Below are 16251 nucleotides of genomic sequence, written 5' to 3' on the forward strand. Positions count from 1 at the left end.
ATTTTTACAAAATGTCCCATTTTCTCTGGAATTGGGGTTGTATAATCCGCTTAAAACGTACTCTACAAAAACTGCATCAGACGCATCTTTCAATTATATTTTCTTAAGTCAACAATACAATTTACAAGCACTTACCCAAAGTTCTCCCATGGAAAGCTCCCATGAAAGACAAGATGCTCAAATCTGGGCATCCAGGTCTCTGAGATGGAGGAAAAAAAAAAGATTAGTGTGTTAGAAATAAAATGATGCTGAGTAGTTGTGTGTGTAGTGTTTTTTTCTAACCTGGTTGATCATGCAAGTGTCGACTTCTTGCTCAGAGGGGTTAGCGTATCCTCTCTCCTTATTCTAGAAACCAGTAAAAATGATGATTAGATATCAGGTGATTTAAGAGTTATTAATGTGTATGAAGTAGGGCTGTCAATAACAATATATATATACATATATATGACCTTTTTAATGTATAATGTTCAATCTATTTCATTCAGTGTGCAAGTATATCATATGTGACCCTGGAGCACAAAACCAGTCATACTGTAAGTATCATGGTTATAGTTATAGCAATAGCAAACAATACAATGTACGGGTAAAAATGATCAATTTCGCTTTTATGCCAAAAATCATTAGGATATGAAGATATTTTGTAAATTTCCTACCGTTAATATATCATTTTTTACTTACTTTTTGATTAGTTATATGCATTGCTAAGAATAACTTTTTTGCACAACTTTAAATGTGATTTTCTCACTATTTTGAGAATGTTTTTTGCGCCCTCAGATTCCAGATTTTTAATTAGCTGTATTAGCCAAATATTGTCCTATCAAAATGGTTATTATTATAAAGGATTATGTTTTTAGATTAGGAAAAAAAATATTATATTCACTAGTATTTTAATATTTAATAGTTACTACAGTGATTTTTTTCTACAACAGTTTTAGACGACATTAACTTCTCCATGTGTATTATTACTGCCACAATACATCGAATATCACAGCTAGAGTTCATAAAGCAGATGTGCTCTGTGTGGCTCGTCATGACAAGAGCAAACTGAGGAAAGTCCACTCACTCTGTACCAGATAAACATGCTCTTGAAAGCATTCTCATTGGAGCAGGAACCACAGGCCATGGTTTGTACTCGCCTCATCCCGCTGGGGGCAATCTGATGTTGAAGAAAGTGTCATTTATAGCACTCCACACTACAGTAAAGAGCGAGCCACTTCCCTCCAATGTGAAAAAGAGTGCACTTGTTTATGATATCTGCAAAGCATGTTATCAAGATTACGAGAATCACGAAGGAGCTGTTTTATAACTTTTAAAGCTGTTCTTCAAGTGAAAGGTTGTAGTTGTCTCAGAGACATATGCTGTAATCAGCTTTTGTGGATGTTTTGAAATATGAACACAGGTTGACTGTTCAAGAGATGCTTCACTTGTGTTTCTTATAGTTCAACAACACTCACCGACAGCAGGCTCTCGATCAGTTTGTCTGGAAAGTTCTCAGGTGGCAGAATACCAAGCGCCGGACGGTTGACAAATGCACTCTGGGAAAACAAAGATTCACACAAAAAGGATTCACTTAAGGAAACAGTGACCCTAAGAATTTCAGAGCCTAAAGGCTTTAGTAATGTCACAGAGATGAACACGATTGGCTAACTGCTACTTTGCTAGTCAGTTACAGGTGTTATAAGCGGCGGGTCTTTCTGGAAAGTTTAAATTAAATATAAATCTGTGTAGTGAAGGACGGGCAAACAATATTTTTGGTCTGTTTTCCATTTTAAATATTAGTAATATTAGTATATGCTACTATTCAACAGTTTGGACTTAGTAATAACTTAGTAACTTAGTAAACAGTTAATAAACTTTTACTTAAGTGCGGTTGGAATAAATTGCTATAATGTTACAAAATAACTCTTTAAAGAAATTTGTTTTCCTTTAAATAATTTTTTAACTGTCCATTAAAAAAAGAAATCCTGAAAAAAAAAATGCATCATGGTTTCTACAAAAATAGTAAGCATATTAAAATGTTTTGTACATTGATAATAGGAATTAATGTTTCTTGAATGATTTCTGAAGGATCATGTGACACTGAAGACTGGAGTAATGATGCTGATAATTCAGCTTTCTCATCATAAGGAATAAATTACATTTAAAATATATTAAAACAGATATTGAAATTGACATAACTTTTCACAATATTACTGTTTTACTACATTTTTTTATAAAAAATAAATGCAATCTTACAGATCTCACACTTAAGAACAGGAGACCATCTGCTAAAAGTGAATTTAATTCTGTAAGTGCAAACTGATGTAAACCATTGAAAATGTAAAAATCATATCAGTATCAAACTGAAAACTCTCTCATCTTGTCACACTCATGCTGCTCAAACAATGATTACACAGTCTGATCAGGACTCACCACATTATTTGGATTAGTCATCACTTTCATTAATGCTGGGTGATTGTAACCTACAAGGAAGATCAAAAATATTGTCAGTCTATTCATTATACACAATATTTGCAGAGATTCAACAGTGTAAACACTCAGTCCAACCAAAACAAACAGCAACTGAATTAACCTTTGTCTAATTGACATTTGTCAACTGGAGCCGAAGGCAACAAAGCGTATTTGCATGCCAGAGAGTTTAGGTGGATAATTGATATAGTCGCTCCCAGTAAGTACAGTGGCAGTGAGCACGACTCTGATACTGCGACTGTAACACAAAGCCCCAAAAAGTACAAGGACACTTAATAAAGCCACAATTAAATACTTATGAATGTCATTGTAATGTATAACAAAATATCAATTGGAATCTAATGGTGCTAGGGCTTTTCTCAGAACAACTTAGTGCATATATAAGTCAATTTCCTTCAAAGTGTTCAAATGTCTTTATGTTGAACAGCACATCTACAGTTTTATCAAAAAATGTTACTTAATTTTATGAAAAGATTTACACCAGAAATCGAGCTTGAAATAATGGTTTGATATTGTATTACATAATTCAGTGACATTCCTTTATTAAAAGTCTGGCTTAAGTGTCCAAAACTCTTTTTTATTGAGATTAATCAATCATAATTAATAGATTAATAATTAATTACACTGCATTCTAGTTTGTTTCTTGGATAAAATGCAGTTAAGGTTGAGTGAGCTTTTTATTAACTGTCATAATTGTTACTTAAAACTTTGTTGAATGTAGCAGTTGTTTATGTAATGTAATCCAAAAAAACTAAACAAAATCAAGGAGAAACAAATGCCTGACCTGATCTGTTGTGTCTGCAGAACAAGACTCCCCCAAAGCAAACTGAATAAATGTCAAGGTTCACATGAACGTGTGTCCTGCCCAAAACTGAAGTGCGCATAATGTTTAGTGTTTTTTTTCTTTCTTTAAATTGATATTACATAAAACTCTGCACAGTAATCCCAGCTATGCCCAGCAGAGATACTGAACATACAGTATAACAGACAAATTATGGCAAAGCACAGAAACAGAATAATAGATATCTGACCTAACAATGTTGTTTCTTTCTGTCAATAAACAGAAAGCTGTGCTGATACATCCATCACTGCCATGCATTTTCAGCATGTCCGCATATTAGGAGAACAACAACTACAATAATATACTCAAATATCTCTCTGAAAAATATCTTTTAGAAATTAGGCTTGTTTAAAAGCAGTATAATTAAGATGACAACCTTTAAAAGTGGCATGCCTACAGCTCACTACACAGTGAGACAGAACAACAGTTCGACCTCACTTCATCTGAGCTCAACTGGAACAAGCATTTGTCCATAACCTCCTGATACCCCATGGCTCATTCCTGTTATACAGTACATTTCCATGCCATCATTATATTTGTTTGGCTAAAAATGTATATTGCTTTAAGATTAATTTATAGTAGTTTTCTTTATTATTATATCACAAATAGATGTACAGTCACATCTTTTCTATCAACCAGTCAAAATTTACAGCACTCTTTGCATGCAGCATAAAAATGTACAAAGATTTTTGTATTTGTTATGGTGTTCATCAAACAACACTAAAAATCCCATCAATTTTACTTTTTATTGTTTTTTTCTGTTCTTTTGCAGTTTAATCTGTTTGAAAGATTTGTTTACTTTGCACATATTCTTTGTGCAATTTGTTACTGTATTTTTAGTTTGCAGTTTAATACTGTTATAAATACTGTGTTTTGGCAATTATCTCGATATGAACTTTTTTTATACTGTTAGATGCCTAATCACAAACAACTCAAGACGGGGGAATTTTATATCATAAACTTTAGTTTAAATGGCTGCTACCATTTCTGGCCTGGACACTTTTTCACGGTTTCTTCATTTTTTTCCCTTTCCCCTAATAAACATATTTGGGGAGAACCTTCACATGAACTCTTGACAAGCAAGTACGGATTAGATTAACCCTCCACCCACTGTTTCAGTAATCAAAAAATATTCTCATTTTTGTCCAGATGTCATTTTCAGAGTTATTGGTTTTACAGACTGACGACTAAATCTTTCCAGGATCTCAGAGAACTCTAGATATTACATTTCAAGTAAAACATTAAGTAATGGCGCAGGTAGATTGCAGTTATATTGAGGTTATGCATGAAGGAAACAAATTCATTTCTCTTGCTGCTTCAGTGGTCAAGAAGAAAATGTCACATCCCTTTTGTATGCATGTGTCTTTCGTTTTGAATATGCTGCGGGTGATTGAGGGTTGTGCACTAATGTAACTAAAATATCCCATAATGCACTTCTGTCAAAATGATACCGGAGCAGCAAGTGTGAGGGCAATCAAATCTCATTAAACCTGAGTCAGCACCTGAAGGCATCTCTGAGAGTGAGAGACAGTAGCTTCACTCAATTTGTTGAGGCTGATTAAATGTAAGTAAGCTAACAGACGAAAAAAAACAGCATGCAGACAGATGCAACGGTTTGTTGTATCCGTGATCCAGCAATCCTCACAGGAAGTCCTCAGATCCTGTAACTCACTTTTAATCATCCACAACAAATGTGCCTTCATGCACATCTGTGTTGTAGAAGTGTCAGTGTGTTGGAGAAGGGATCTGCTTGTTGACTGAGCTCACCGATGGGGATGGAGGAGATTTGTGTGTACACGTCCAGCATTCGGTTGCCGTCCACGTCCACCAGGTAGTTTCCCCTGCTCTCCTCATAGTTGCAGAAGAAATGAACCGCTCCAACATTCTGCAGACCAGGACACAAGCAGAGCTGAATGTCGCTATCAAGGTGATCTGTGATCCATTTGCATAATTGATATCGTTATTACTATTAATTATGTTTTTGGCAGAGCTTCAGCTCCATGTCAGTGAATGGCTGAAGGGACTGAACTTCAGAAAAACAAAACTAAATCCAACAAAAAATAAAATATATCCTCTTTAAAGGGATAGTTCACCCTTAAAAATGAAAAATTGGTGAATATGTTTTTTTTTTTTTTTGGAAACTTGACATCAGTTTTACAACAAACTTACATCAGCATTAAATCAGTTGCTTATAAAAAATGTAAATAATCCACAAGTAATCCACATAACTCCAGTTCATCAATTAACATCTAGAGGAGAGAAAAACTGATCCAAATCCATCGTTAAAATAGTGCTTCTGGACAAAAACCAGTCCAGAATCCGAATTTATGTTTCCTTCAGTAATAATAATAATAATAATAAAAAATAAAAAATAAACTGTTGTTCTTTCATACCAAAATCCACCAATGCATTTATTTATAACTATTCTCGACTGTAATCAGTCATAAACTGTGCATATTTTTCTGCTGATTCAGATGGAGCGATTTTTTTAACTTGACAATATTATGAAAAGAGGACTTGTATTTTGTCCGGAAGCAACTTTTTAAAGTTAAAACGTCTTAATGGATTGTGATGGTTTTTTTATCAGCCGGTTTAGACTCTTGTTTCCGACGGCACCCATTCACTGCAGAGGAACCGCTTGTGTTGCTACATTTCTCCAAATCTGTTCTGATGAATAAATAAACTCATCGACATCTTGAATGACCTAAGTACATTTTCAGCAAATTGTCATTTTTGCCTGAACTATGCCTATAACTATTCCTCACGTGCGTGCACAGTACAACTGAAAAAGCAGAAGATATCACGACTTACTACCGCAACATTGTGAGCAGCGGTGCTTTATCTAATGAAAGTGACTTTCCCCTCTGTGTGGCTTTGAACCTGATGCAGCATCTATTTTTAGCCCGTCTGATGAATAGATTATGACTCCTCGTATGTCTGCTCTGGTGTGGGGGAGACAGACAGCGGCCAGCAGACACGCACAGGAGCCGCAGCGGAGCGAATCTGTGATATTAGCTTCATCGATGCCTGTCAGCTCACATCTATGTGCTCATCCACAGCAAAGCAGTCAGAAGAAGACTGTGACGGTCCAGACAGCAGATAAATTACGGCCCGAAATCCATCCATCACTCAATAAGCAGAAGACATCCAGGCAGGCCGTAATAGGGCTGGACGTCATATCAGAGGACTGTCACACTTTAGCTTAACTGCTGTTAATGTTTCTCATACAGTTGTTTGTTTTGTATGGTACTGTCTGAAAAAGTGACTCATGATACTTAAATTGTTAAGAGAACTGCACCTGATGAGCACTGGCAATGTAACAGTCTTCACTAATTGCATAACACAAGCTTGTAAAGGTAGATCTGTGTGTGTAGTGACTGAGCCAACACCAAAGTTTGTGTCCATGTCTATCTCACCTGAATCTCTTCGAGTCGTCTCAGCAGCTCCTGTTGAAAGAGAGAAATGATAATGATGTACACACAAAGATTTGATACAACATATTTTTCTTAGGATTTTAAATTTGCTTTTGTTTAAGGGCTTAAGCTTAAAGAAATAAACTGCTGGTTTCGTCTGGCCAGAGGAGAACGGAGCACTATTTCGACACTCTGTAAAGCTGCTTTGACACTATCTGCAATGTAAAAAGCGCTGGATACTTGACTTGACTCTTTCTTTCTTTCTTGTTTTGGACTGGATAGAGAAGGGAAACATGGGAACTCCTTCAGTACTGTTTGGAAATTTGATCAGGATGCACCTCATGAATTAAGTTTTGAAAACATGTGTGTGTGTGAAAAGGGAGCTATCAAAGCAAAGTGTGATTACTCACAACATAATTACATTTTCTTCCATCTGTGTTCATTCTTATTTATTTATTTTGAAAAATGGGAAGTTGCATGGGTGTCCAAACTTTAGATTTTTATATTAGGAGCCTAAAGTAAAATACCAGTAAATACTAATATATATATATATATATATATATATATATATATATATATATATATATATATATATATATATATATATATAAAAAATGAATATATATTTTTTTTTTAATCACACAGCAATCTAGCGACAAATCTCATGGTAAAAGTGTAAAAATGCTGAGAGTGTACCTGGGACTTTGGACCTGGCACAGCAGTTTTCATGGACGGGGCATCATATTCAAACTCTGAAACTGTCTTTGTGGCAGTTTTGCTGACATATCTGGAACCTAATGAAAAATTGATAAATAAAAATGACTACATATTTGAATCATTTTGGTCAGTCGTATTATGCAGTACATTTTCCCCATCCTGACTTAATATGCTGGATTATATATTGTTTCATTATAATAAGCTCTTTTTACAAAAAACAAAAACAAAAAAGGCAATCCTATTACAAGAAAACTCCTTAATATCATTTTTAACTGAAATCATATATCCTTTTATTACTTTGAGCAGATGTTACCATTTAGTCTATGGCCCCGAGTGCTGTGCACTATAACTAAATTAAAACCAACATGTTTACTTGAGTTTTGTTTTATTTAGTCATTTCAAAAACATTGAAATATATATTTATATGACATCTCAAACTAATGAACCAACTGAATTGAACTGCAGTATATCTGAACAGTGAATACATCTAAACAGCCAGTCTTTTATGGCCATATTTGAACAGCAGTAACCTCTTGAGTGGATACACAAGTACAGAAGTGAGTGCGTGAAGGACGCTGGCAGGATTGAATCAGTGTGACCAGCCACTGAAGGACGAGACATGCACAGACTTTTCTACAAATGCTGAATTCACTAGCCCAAGCTGGACAAAACTAGATCCCTGTAACTCATTTACATGGTTAAGAACCTTTGAACTACGTCCCTCTCAACATTCGGTTCCATAACCGCACATCATTATCATTTTAAAGGAAGTGCCTCACTTCCTTGTTGCATCACTTCGATAAAGTCTCTGTGACAACTCCAGCTCTTTTTGAGGGTCACTGGTGGGTTGAGAACATTACAGTCTCTGTCCTCTATCTAAACAGGGAGTTAAACAAGCTTTTAAGACAGGAGGGTATCTTTGTCCTCCATCTCTCAGTGGTATTTTTACCTGGAGAGGCGAGACGCAGGGAGACGGCCAGCTGGCGGGTCAGGAGGGAGGAAGCCATGTGTAGCCCTCACTGAGACAGAGATGAACAGTGTGTGTGTGTGAGAGAGAGAGAGACACACACCCAGCACCTGCCTTTCACTTCACCTGAGGAAAGACAAAGACAGAGATAAGAGACAGCGAGTTACAGGGAGTTGGGAGCCCATATGGGTTACGAAAGTGTCACAATCAAAGATGTTCTGGTAGATAATAAAGTCTCCAGGTCATGATATTTACAATTGTATGTGACATTAAAGCAATTCATTTGATCTTTGGGAATACAAAAGTTAAACTTTTACTATTTAACTATTAACTATAATAACTATTTAATTATTCTATTATGTACTACTAGATTTCTTCAACTACAAAAACAGTATTTCAGTTTATAACTTTGTCTGTGATATCAGAACCATGATCACATTAACATATCACCACCTACATTTACATATCATTATTACATCATCTTGGCAGAGCTTAGCCAATCACAGAGTGTTAAGACGCACTGAGGTCTTGAAGTTACAATAGCAAAAACAACATATACTAATACTAAATATTATTTTTAAGAATGTGGAGGAGAATGAAAGTTACTATTAAACTCTTGACCAATATGGACTATGGTATTTACAAAAATAAAATTTAAAAAAGTTATATATTCAAACACACATTCAGATGTATATACAGTATATATCATTTTTATTGTTTCTGTATTTTATACTCTAAAATTATACAAATTACTTTGATTTTTTTTTGTTAAACAAAATACCACAAAATAATATATAAAAAAATAATAAATAAAAATAAAATCATTTTTTTAAAAAAGGATACAAAAATAAATATGAAGCAGTTTAAAATGTATTTAAAAATGAAATGAAAAGAGATGTATAAAGAAAAATAATCTTCTATACAATATAATCTAGAAATTGGACATTAGTCAGACAAACAGATAGTTCTGCACCCAAACTCAAGCCACTGGATGAAATGATGATACACTCGCTCAAACAATCTGAGCAATGTTCAGATAGCACCACAGAGTCACTCTGTTCACAATATTCAGTGAAATCATCCTACAACAGCTTGTCTCTACAAATAGCTGTCTCTGCATATTCATTTGGGACAGAATGAAGTATTTTAACATCACCATTCATGCCTTTGTGCTAAACATTTTTTAATCAGAAACTGATTAACAACCAGATGGGAACAAATCTCTCAGTCTGTAAAGTGAGAGTCCTGGGATCAGGCTTCAGTACCACAGACAGTTCCTCTTTCTCTGAGCAGCAGGTTCACATGTGCCCATCAGTCCTTTCCTACTCCAGTGGTCCTGACAGTCGGCCATCACGCCTCTTAATTAAAGCACTGTTAATTGGTGTTAATCACAACAGGGCTTAGACGCGCACTGGCCCTCAGATGATCTTTTTGCACTGTTGTTTCTTGGGATGGAGAGTCTTGTGAGGACAAGGCTGGGGGCAGCAGACAAGTGACTAATGCTGTGACTTTCAAGTACCGTTAAACCTTCCCAACAGGCACAGGGTTCAGGGAACCCGAGCTCTCCCGAGCTCACTCGGTCACACTTTAGCGCCAAGATTAATTGGGACGCATAGTCCTGCCTACGGGAAAAGCCAATGCCTGAGGGAACCCCAACATATCTTCAGCTCTCATAACGAGTGAGCATATGCTTAGGAAAGGAGCAGCATGGTGACGGCATGCAATTATTATTCACAAAATGTTCTTGGCTTAATTAAACACCTTGTTTTGCTTTTTACCAGTACTGTCATGGCGTATGCTTCTGCCACAGCCTGGACACTGGAGAGTCTTCCTGCTCTATTGAAAGGAAGCCAGACTTATGTGTTTGCTTGTCCAAAGGAATCAAATCAGAGGGAAGAACCCGCTGGACATCAGAGCGGATCCACGGCATCTTTATTCATGTGCAGGAGAGGAGAAGGAGAAAGTGCATCTCTCATGTGCTCCAGATCTGAGGACGCTTACGCAATCAAAGCAGCAGAAGCAAGATAAATCCAGACGCTCCGTCTCTATGAAGCACCCCAACCATACGGCTCATCGACCGGATAGAACTGGTTCTGAAAATATGTGTTACACAAGCCTTTTGTCATGCGCCTGTGAGGATGCAGCAAGCAAACTGGGTTAAACTATAGTTTAACAGCTGGGGGGGTGACAACTTGACTGATGGAGCTGATTTCCCTCCTCCAGTGATAGCGACTAATTCTATTTCATTGACTGATAATGACAGGGAATGCTGATGGGAAAAGAGTGTGGACACATCTTTGAAATGATTTATTGTCAAAGTATCGTGGGTCAGCTTCATGCCCAAGTTTAATGCAGTCTGACACTGTCAGTGGAGTCTTGGGGTCTCAAGAATTATATTTAGTTAATAATAATCAGGGATCAGCCATAAGGAGCTGCTGTCACTTTCCCTATCACTGATCATAAACCATACCATTCAAAAGATTGGGCTCGGTACATTATTATTATTTAAATAAGTCTCTTATGCTCACCAAGGCTGCGTTTATTTGTTCAAAAACTGAGTAAAACTGTAAAACTGCAAATAGACCTAGATATTTTCTATTTTAATATATTGTAAAATGTAATTTATTCCTGTGATGCAAAGCTGAATTTTCAGCACCATTACTCAGTGTCTTCAGTGTCACATGATCCTTCAGAAATCACTCTGTTATGCTGATTTAATGTTCAAGTAACATTATTCTAATAACTAGCCTATTATCAATGTTATTATCAAAATATTAAGCAGCACAATTCTTCAAGCACAGCATGTCTTTGAAGCAGGAATGCTGTAACACTGTAAATATCTTTGCACTTGCTTTTGAGCAATTTAATTCAAATTGTTACTTACATTTTTTTAATAAATAACTAAATAAAAATTTTCTGTGACAAAATGGCATCAAGCTGGCCAACACAGATGTGGATTTGTTGAAATTTATTGGAAAAAAAGTTTGTAAGAAGATGGTTTATGAATTTTTATGTAGCCTATCTGTCTAAAATTATATAACATATAATTTTATGTTTATCTGTTATTGAACATCATATAAATTATAGCTGTATTTCTAGCAATTTCTTTGAGGTTGTTTGGTCACCCAGTTGTTCAAATTGATCTTTTATTATCTAAAATTTTTCGTAGTTTCATTTAAACAGCTTTATTTGCTTCTAATGTGCAATAAACATTAGAAGCAAATAAAGCTGTTTAAATGAAACTACAAAAAATCATTATTACTGATCCCTGATGACATTATAAGAGAGGACTATAAGAGAAACCCACCACCACCTTCAAGGTCCTATAAAAACACTACATGAGCTTGTTTATTTTCAGTATAAAAATCAAACCGACACTCTTTACTCCGGCACAGCTTATCAATATTCATCGGGGGTCTCTGCATGGTCACTGTGCTGGATTACACTGCTCCTCTTCCTCTCAGCTCAGAGTGTGAACTAAAGCCAGCGGCCCAGAGGGCAATGAGCAGTGGCACCAAACGTGAAGCCTTTTTTTTAAATGCACATTTTCTGGTGTTACACAACCATATAAGCAGCAAGACATCCTCAAAACAGCTCATTTTCAAACTTCAGAGATGACAAAACTAATCTTTGACCATAATAATAATAACAATAACAATAAAAAAAGATATTAGCAATTTTGGTTAGTGCTTTTGAGATCATCATCATAATCCCGATCAGGTATTTAGCACCAAATGAACTTTGATCGTTGGCTAGTGATAAGATTACGCTGGCTAAAGACACTGAGCTGTCAGTGGAGGATATGAGCACGGTTCATTGCACATAATGCTCATCTCTAACTGTGTTAAATCCTATTGGCAAACTTCATTACACCAATTCCCCTCTGCATGATTTAAACAGCCTATTGGGACATGCAGAAGTCATTCTGTGCTACATTTTTTCATATGAATAAGAATGGATCCAAAGCACTCGTGCTTTTCCCTATCTATTTCATTAAAAACATACACATCTAGATGAATCAGGAACGCTACACTGAAAGTGCAATAAAAAGATGACTAATATAAAGAGTCGGTCCAAATCTGAGAAGTTATGAAGTTGAAATAGCTATTAAGGGTCTTTAAAAAGTCTTTGTAGCAAGGGTACATTAAAAAGTAGAGTTGTTCCGATTCCGATACTAGTATCGGAAATATCTCCGATACCACAACAAATTCTGGCATCGGCATCAGCGAGTACATGAACCCATATACCGATCCGATACCATTTTCTTAAAAAAGACCTAGTTATGACCGCAAGCTTTGCCTAACCGCTGCACGGTTCTTCTTCGCTGCTCAAAATGCATTGAAAACACAGGAAGTTGTGCTGTGTTGCCACAAGCAACCCCTGTTTAGAGCAGCGAAGAAGAAATGAAAACGCGTTAGCAGCCCTTATCTATATATGACTGGATCACTCATCACATTCTAAACTGCCAAAAGACAGTGAAGCCGCTACTATATTATAGATCAGTGGTTAGCAGTATGTCTCTGTAGTACCGGTAGTTACAGACTCTCGAGTATATTCAGTACCGGCAACTGCGTTCAGTCGCTTCCGTGTAAGTCAAAACGCAGGGCTCCAGACAGTAGCCGAATATATACTAGTGTCTGTGAATATTAAACTGCAAAATACTATTTAAATATTACTCCCGCAAAATCTACATCTCTGTGGGTGACTGGCACAGATGCGCGAGAGCTCGCTGTTTTGTAGTCTCTGCTGTGTGTCATGAGGACACGAACGCATAAACCGTCACTTCATGAGAATTTACCGTTTCATTTGAGAATACTGTCATATCATAAACACAGACACTCAAAGATCTTCATGGCAGCCCATTAAAATAAATGTTTGGTTTACATGAGTAAATTGACAATATATAAAGCTACTGTTGTAGCCTACAGTAATAATAATACATCTCTATAATAATAATAATTATGCCTAGATGGTTGCTTGTTTTTTACTTGTTTTTTACTTTATCTGATTATCTGATTAATAGATCTTTTTTTATATTCCTAGACTTATTTGTTGCAGTTTTTTTATACAGTTATATTGTAAAACTTAAATACCTTTTTTAGTTTGCGGTGTTAGATTTTTGGCTGCATTTGAAGTTCTTTTTTGCATAAGAAAATAAATAATACTGTCAAATTCATGTTAGATAATAAAAATACTGTAATAAATACAGTAGTTCACCATGTATTTGTTCATGTTTTATTGAGGGATCTGTCTGAAGCACACCATAAAAAAATTCTAGCAATTTACACAGGGCTAGTAGTATATACAGCTGTATATACAGATATACACCCAGGTATCGGATCAGTACTCGGTATCGGCCGATACCCTGAGCCCAGGTATCGGAATCGGTATCGGGAAGAGAAAAAGGGTATCGGAACATCTCTATTAAAAAGCAGACAATCGTGGGGATTGAAGAGATAAAACCTCTCCAAACTGATAAATAAGGGAACCAGCTGAGGAAAACAATTGTACTTCTGGCTGTCGTTCTTGTCTGGATGACAGATCAACCTCTGTAGGGAAAACTGTGGTGCTATTAAAAAAATTAATCCTAGTTAAAAAGCAATTGGCCATGTTTTATGCATGCCTATCAATACCTGAATAGTAAAAAACGCGCGCCTGACTCATTTTAAATATAGCATGACACACAGTCCTGCAGGGTTAATCACAAATGCATCTTGAAAACTGGACAAAGATGTACGATTCTCACCATCAGATGGCAGGTTGCTATGAATAACAGCCAAACTTTGTCACAAGTAATGAACTGTACACATACACTGTCATCCTAAATGTGCCTCCTAAAAACACGAAGCATTCCTGCAAACCTGCTCCACAATTTAACTGATCATCAGAGGATTCGTCTGTCAAGCAATGCGCTGTTAAACTATACTGTTAAAACGGTAAACATTGCATTATATTTAATTTTATTCAAAATAAATGTTTTTGATGAATAATAACTATAATTTATGATAAAGAGAGTAAACAGACAGTCACAGAAGTCCCTTCATGACACAACACATGATTAAAGTTTATACAAACTATTCTGTTATTTTGATATCAGACATTTTATCAAATATAACTTTTTTTTTTTTTTTTTTTTTTGCTACTTTAAGTAAACGCCACACCATCCTGTAATACCAGAAATACTGTCACCATATTCTGCCAACCACAATTTTTAACTATGAAATAAATAGATATTTTTCACAGGACAAATTGTCCTTTAGCAGAATTCAGTGTGCAATTCAAGGACAATATTGCAGGAGAGAAAGCAAACAAGTCTAAAATTATGATTAACTTGATGACAGAGCATAAATCAAGCGCAGCTGGACATGTAATCAACATTTCACATGGATGTTTAGGAAACACAACTCGAAAGGAGAAATTCAGCAGTAATGCTGTATCAACTGTAAACATACTTGATGAAGAAAAAGTGGGGCTCTTGTCAAACAATGTAAGCTTTAAATAGCCTTACTGAATTTAAACTGGCCTTTTGAGTTTCAAAGAAACAGGCTTTTAAGTCATAGAGTTCAGTATGTATGTGGACGATATACAGAGGGGTAAATATTGAACTGATGTATACTGTAAATAATCATCGCTAGTGTCAGAAACCAACACATCCTTAGCAAAATGTACAAATGTCTATGCTCTGTATCTTTACGTTTTAAAGTGTGTGTACAATCTACAGCAAGCACACCCATAAACTAATTTTGGTAACCATGCTTTCTGCCAGAAGCACAGTATGTTTGTGTAGAGTAGTAAACAAAATGACGAACAAACACTTCTATATATTAATCCATTATGGTTCAACTATAGGTCATCACTGTTCAAAATTATCATATTTATTTAGTCTTTTATTTTGTATTTTTATGTATAAATCTAACAGCATTTTATGAGGTTTATGTTTAAGACGAAAAGGAAATGCTTCTAGAGGAAATGCATCTTTTTAATATTGCAAAACATGGCAAAGATGCAGTTTTTTGTTTTAAGACAAAACAAGCTTCAATCCATTACTGGTAACCATAAAGACATGCATTTAAATGACAGGTGGCTTATGTTGTTTTCCTCAGTCTCAGAGCACAGGAAACCTCTCACGAAAAAACTTGCAGCACACAAAGAAAGCAGCTGGAGGAAGGGAGACGCAATAGTAACGGTATCCGGATCCGACTGGATCTGACCTGTCAAACGGTTCTGGAGCGAGAGACGGATGGAGGACAGGACATCTAATCTCTGCAGCAGGCCAGTTCTACTGTATCACAACGCTGCAATCTTAGATAAGAAACGCGTCCATTACGAAACACGCTAGCTGTTGCATTAATGCTCACCGAGGCGTTTATGCAGCGATGTCCCTATACGTCTAATGCACAATAAACTTATGATTATGAATTACTAAAACAAACCGCATGCTTACGCTCAGCGGTGGGAGCGCTGCTGCGTCTCATTCGCTACACTGTTCGCTGCTGCTGGAATGATACTTAAAGGCATTTTAAGACTCACCTTTGTGCCTTTTTGCTGTATAGGAGGTGAAATCTAGCAGGTTCTTGGCGGACGGACAAAACAAAAAGAAATGAGCGCCCGAAAGAGGAACACAGGCAGACTTTAAAACATCATTTAAAGTCTGGCCTTTTTCGCGAGAGGAGGGATATGCTGGAGATCCACCGATTGCAGCCAATAGAGACGCACTCGCAGCTCCCGGAAATGTCAGATGCCTTGCACCGAGCACAGCAGCTGTGTGCAGTCAGCACTTCATATTTACCATAATGTAATCTAGAAGTCTGGGATTTGATTCATCTCCGTGACTCGAATCTTTT

The 16251-nt window shown here is 36.2% G+C and overlaps 1 protein-coding gene across 1 annotated transcript in view; it reads right to left on the bottom strand.

Annotated features, from left to right (window-relative positions):
• abat (4-aminobutyrate aminotransferase) overlaps positions 1 to 16137 on the bottom strand; it is a 23248-nt gene extending 7111 nt beyond the window's left edge. The window contains exons 1-10 of the mRNA XM_026208176.1: positions 15938 to 16137; positions 8390 to 8533; positions 7420 to 7517; positions 6727 to 6756; positions 5078 to 5195; positions 2413 to 2462; positions 1455 to 1535; positions 1064 to 1156; positions 283 to 345; positions 136 to 199 (exon numbers count right to left, since the gene is read on the bottom strand). Of these exons, the coding sequence (XP_026063961.1) occupies positions 136 to 199; positions 283 to 345; positions 1064 to 1156; positions 1455 to 1535; positions 2413 to 2462; positions 5078 to 5195; positions 6727 to 6756; positions 7420 to 7517; positions 8390 to 8447 (655 nt within the window). The 5' untranslated portion in view covers positions 8448 to 8533; positions 15938 to 16137. The remainder of the gene's footprint in view (positions 1 to 135; positions 200 to 282; positions 346 to 1063; positions 1157 to 1454; positions 1536 to 2412; positions 2463 to 5077; positions 5196 to 6726; positions 6757 to 7419; positions 7518 to 8389; positions 8534 to 15937) is intronic.
• Between the last annotated feature and the right edge of the window lie 114 nt (positions 16138 to 16251).

The sequence above is a fragment of the Carassius auratus genome, chromosome 28 (assembly GCF_003368295.1).
Source record: "Carassius auratus strain Wakin chromosome 28, ASM336829v1, whole genome shotgun sequence".
Classification (NCBI taxonomy): Eukaryota; Metazoa; Chordata; class Actinopteri; order Cypriniformes; family Cyprinidae; genus Carassius; species Carassius auratus.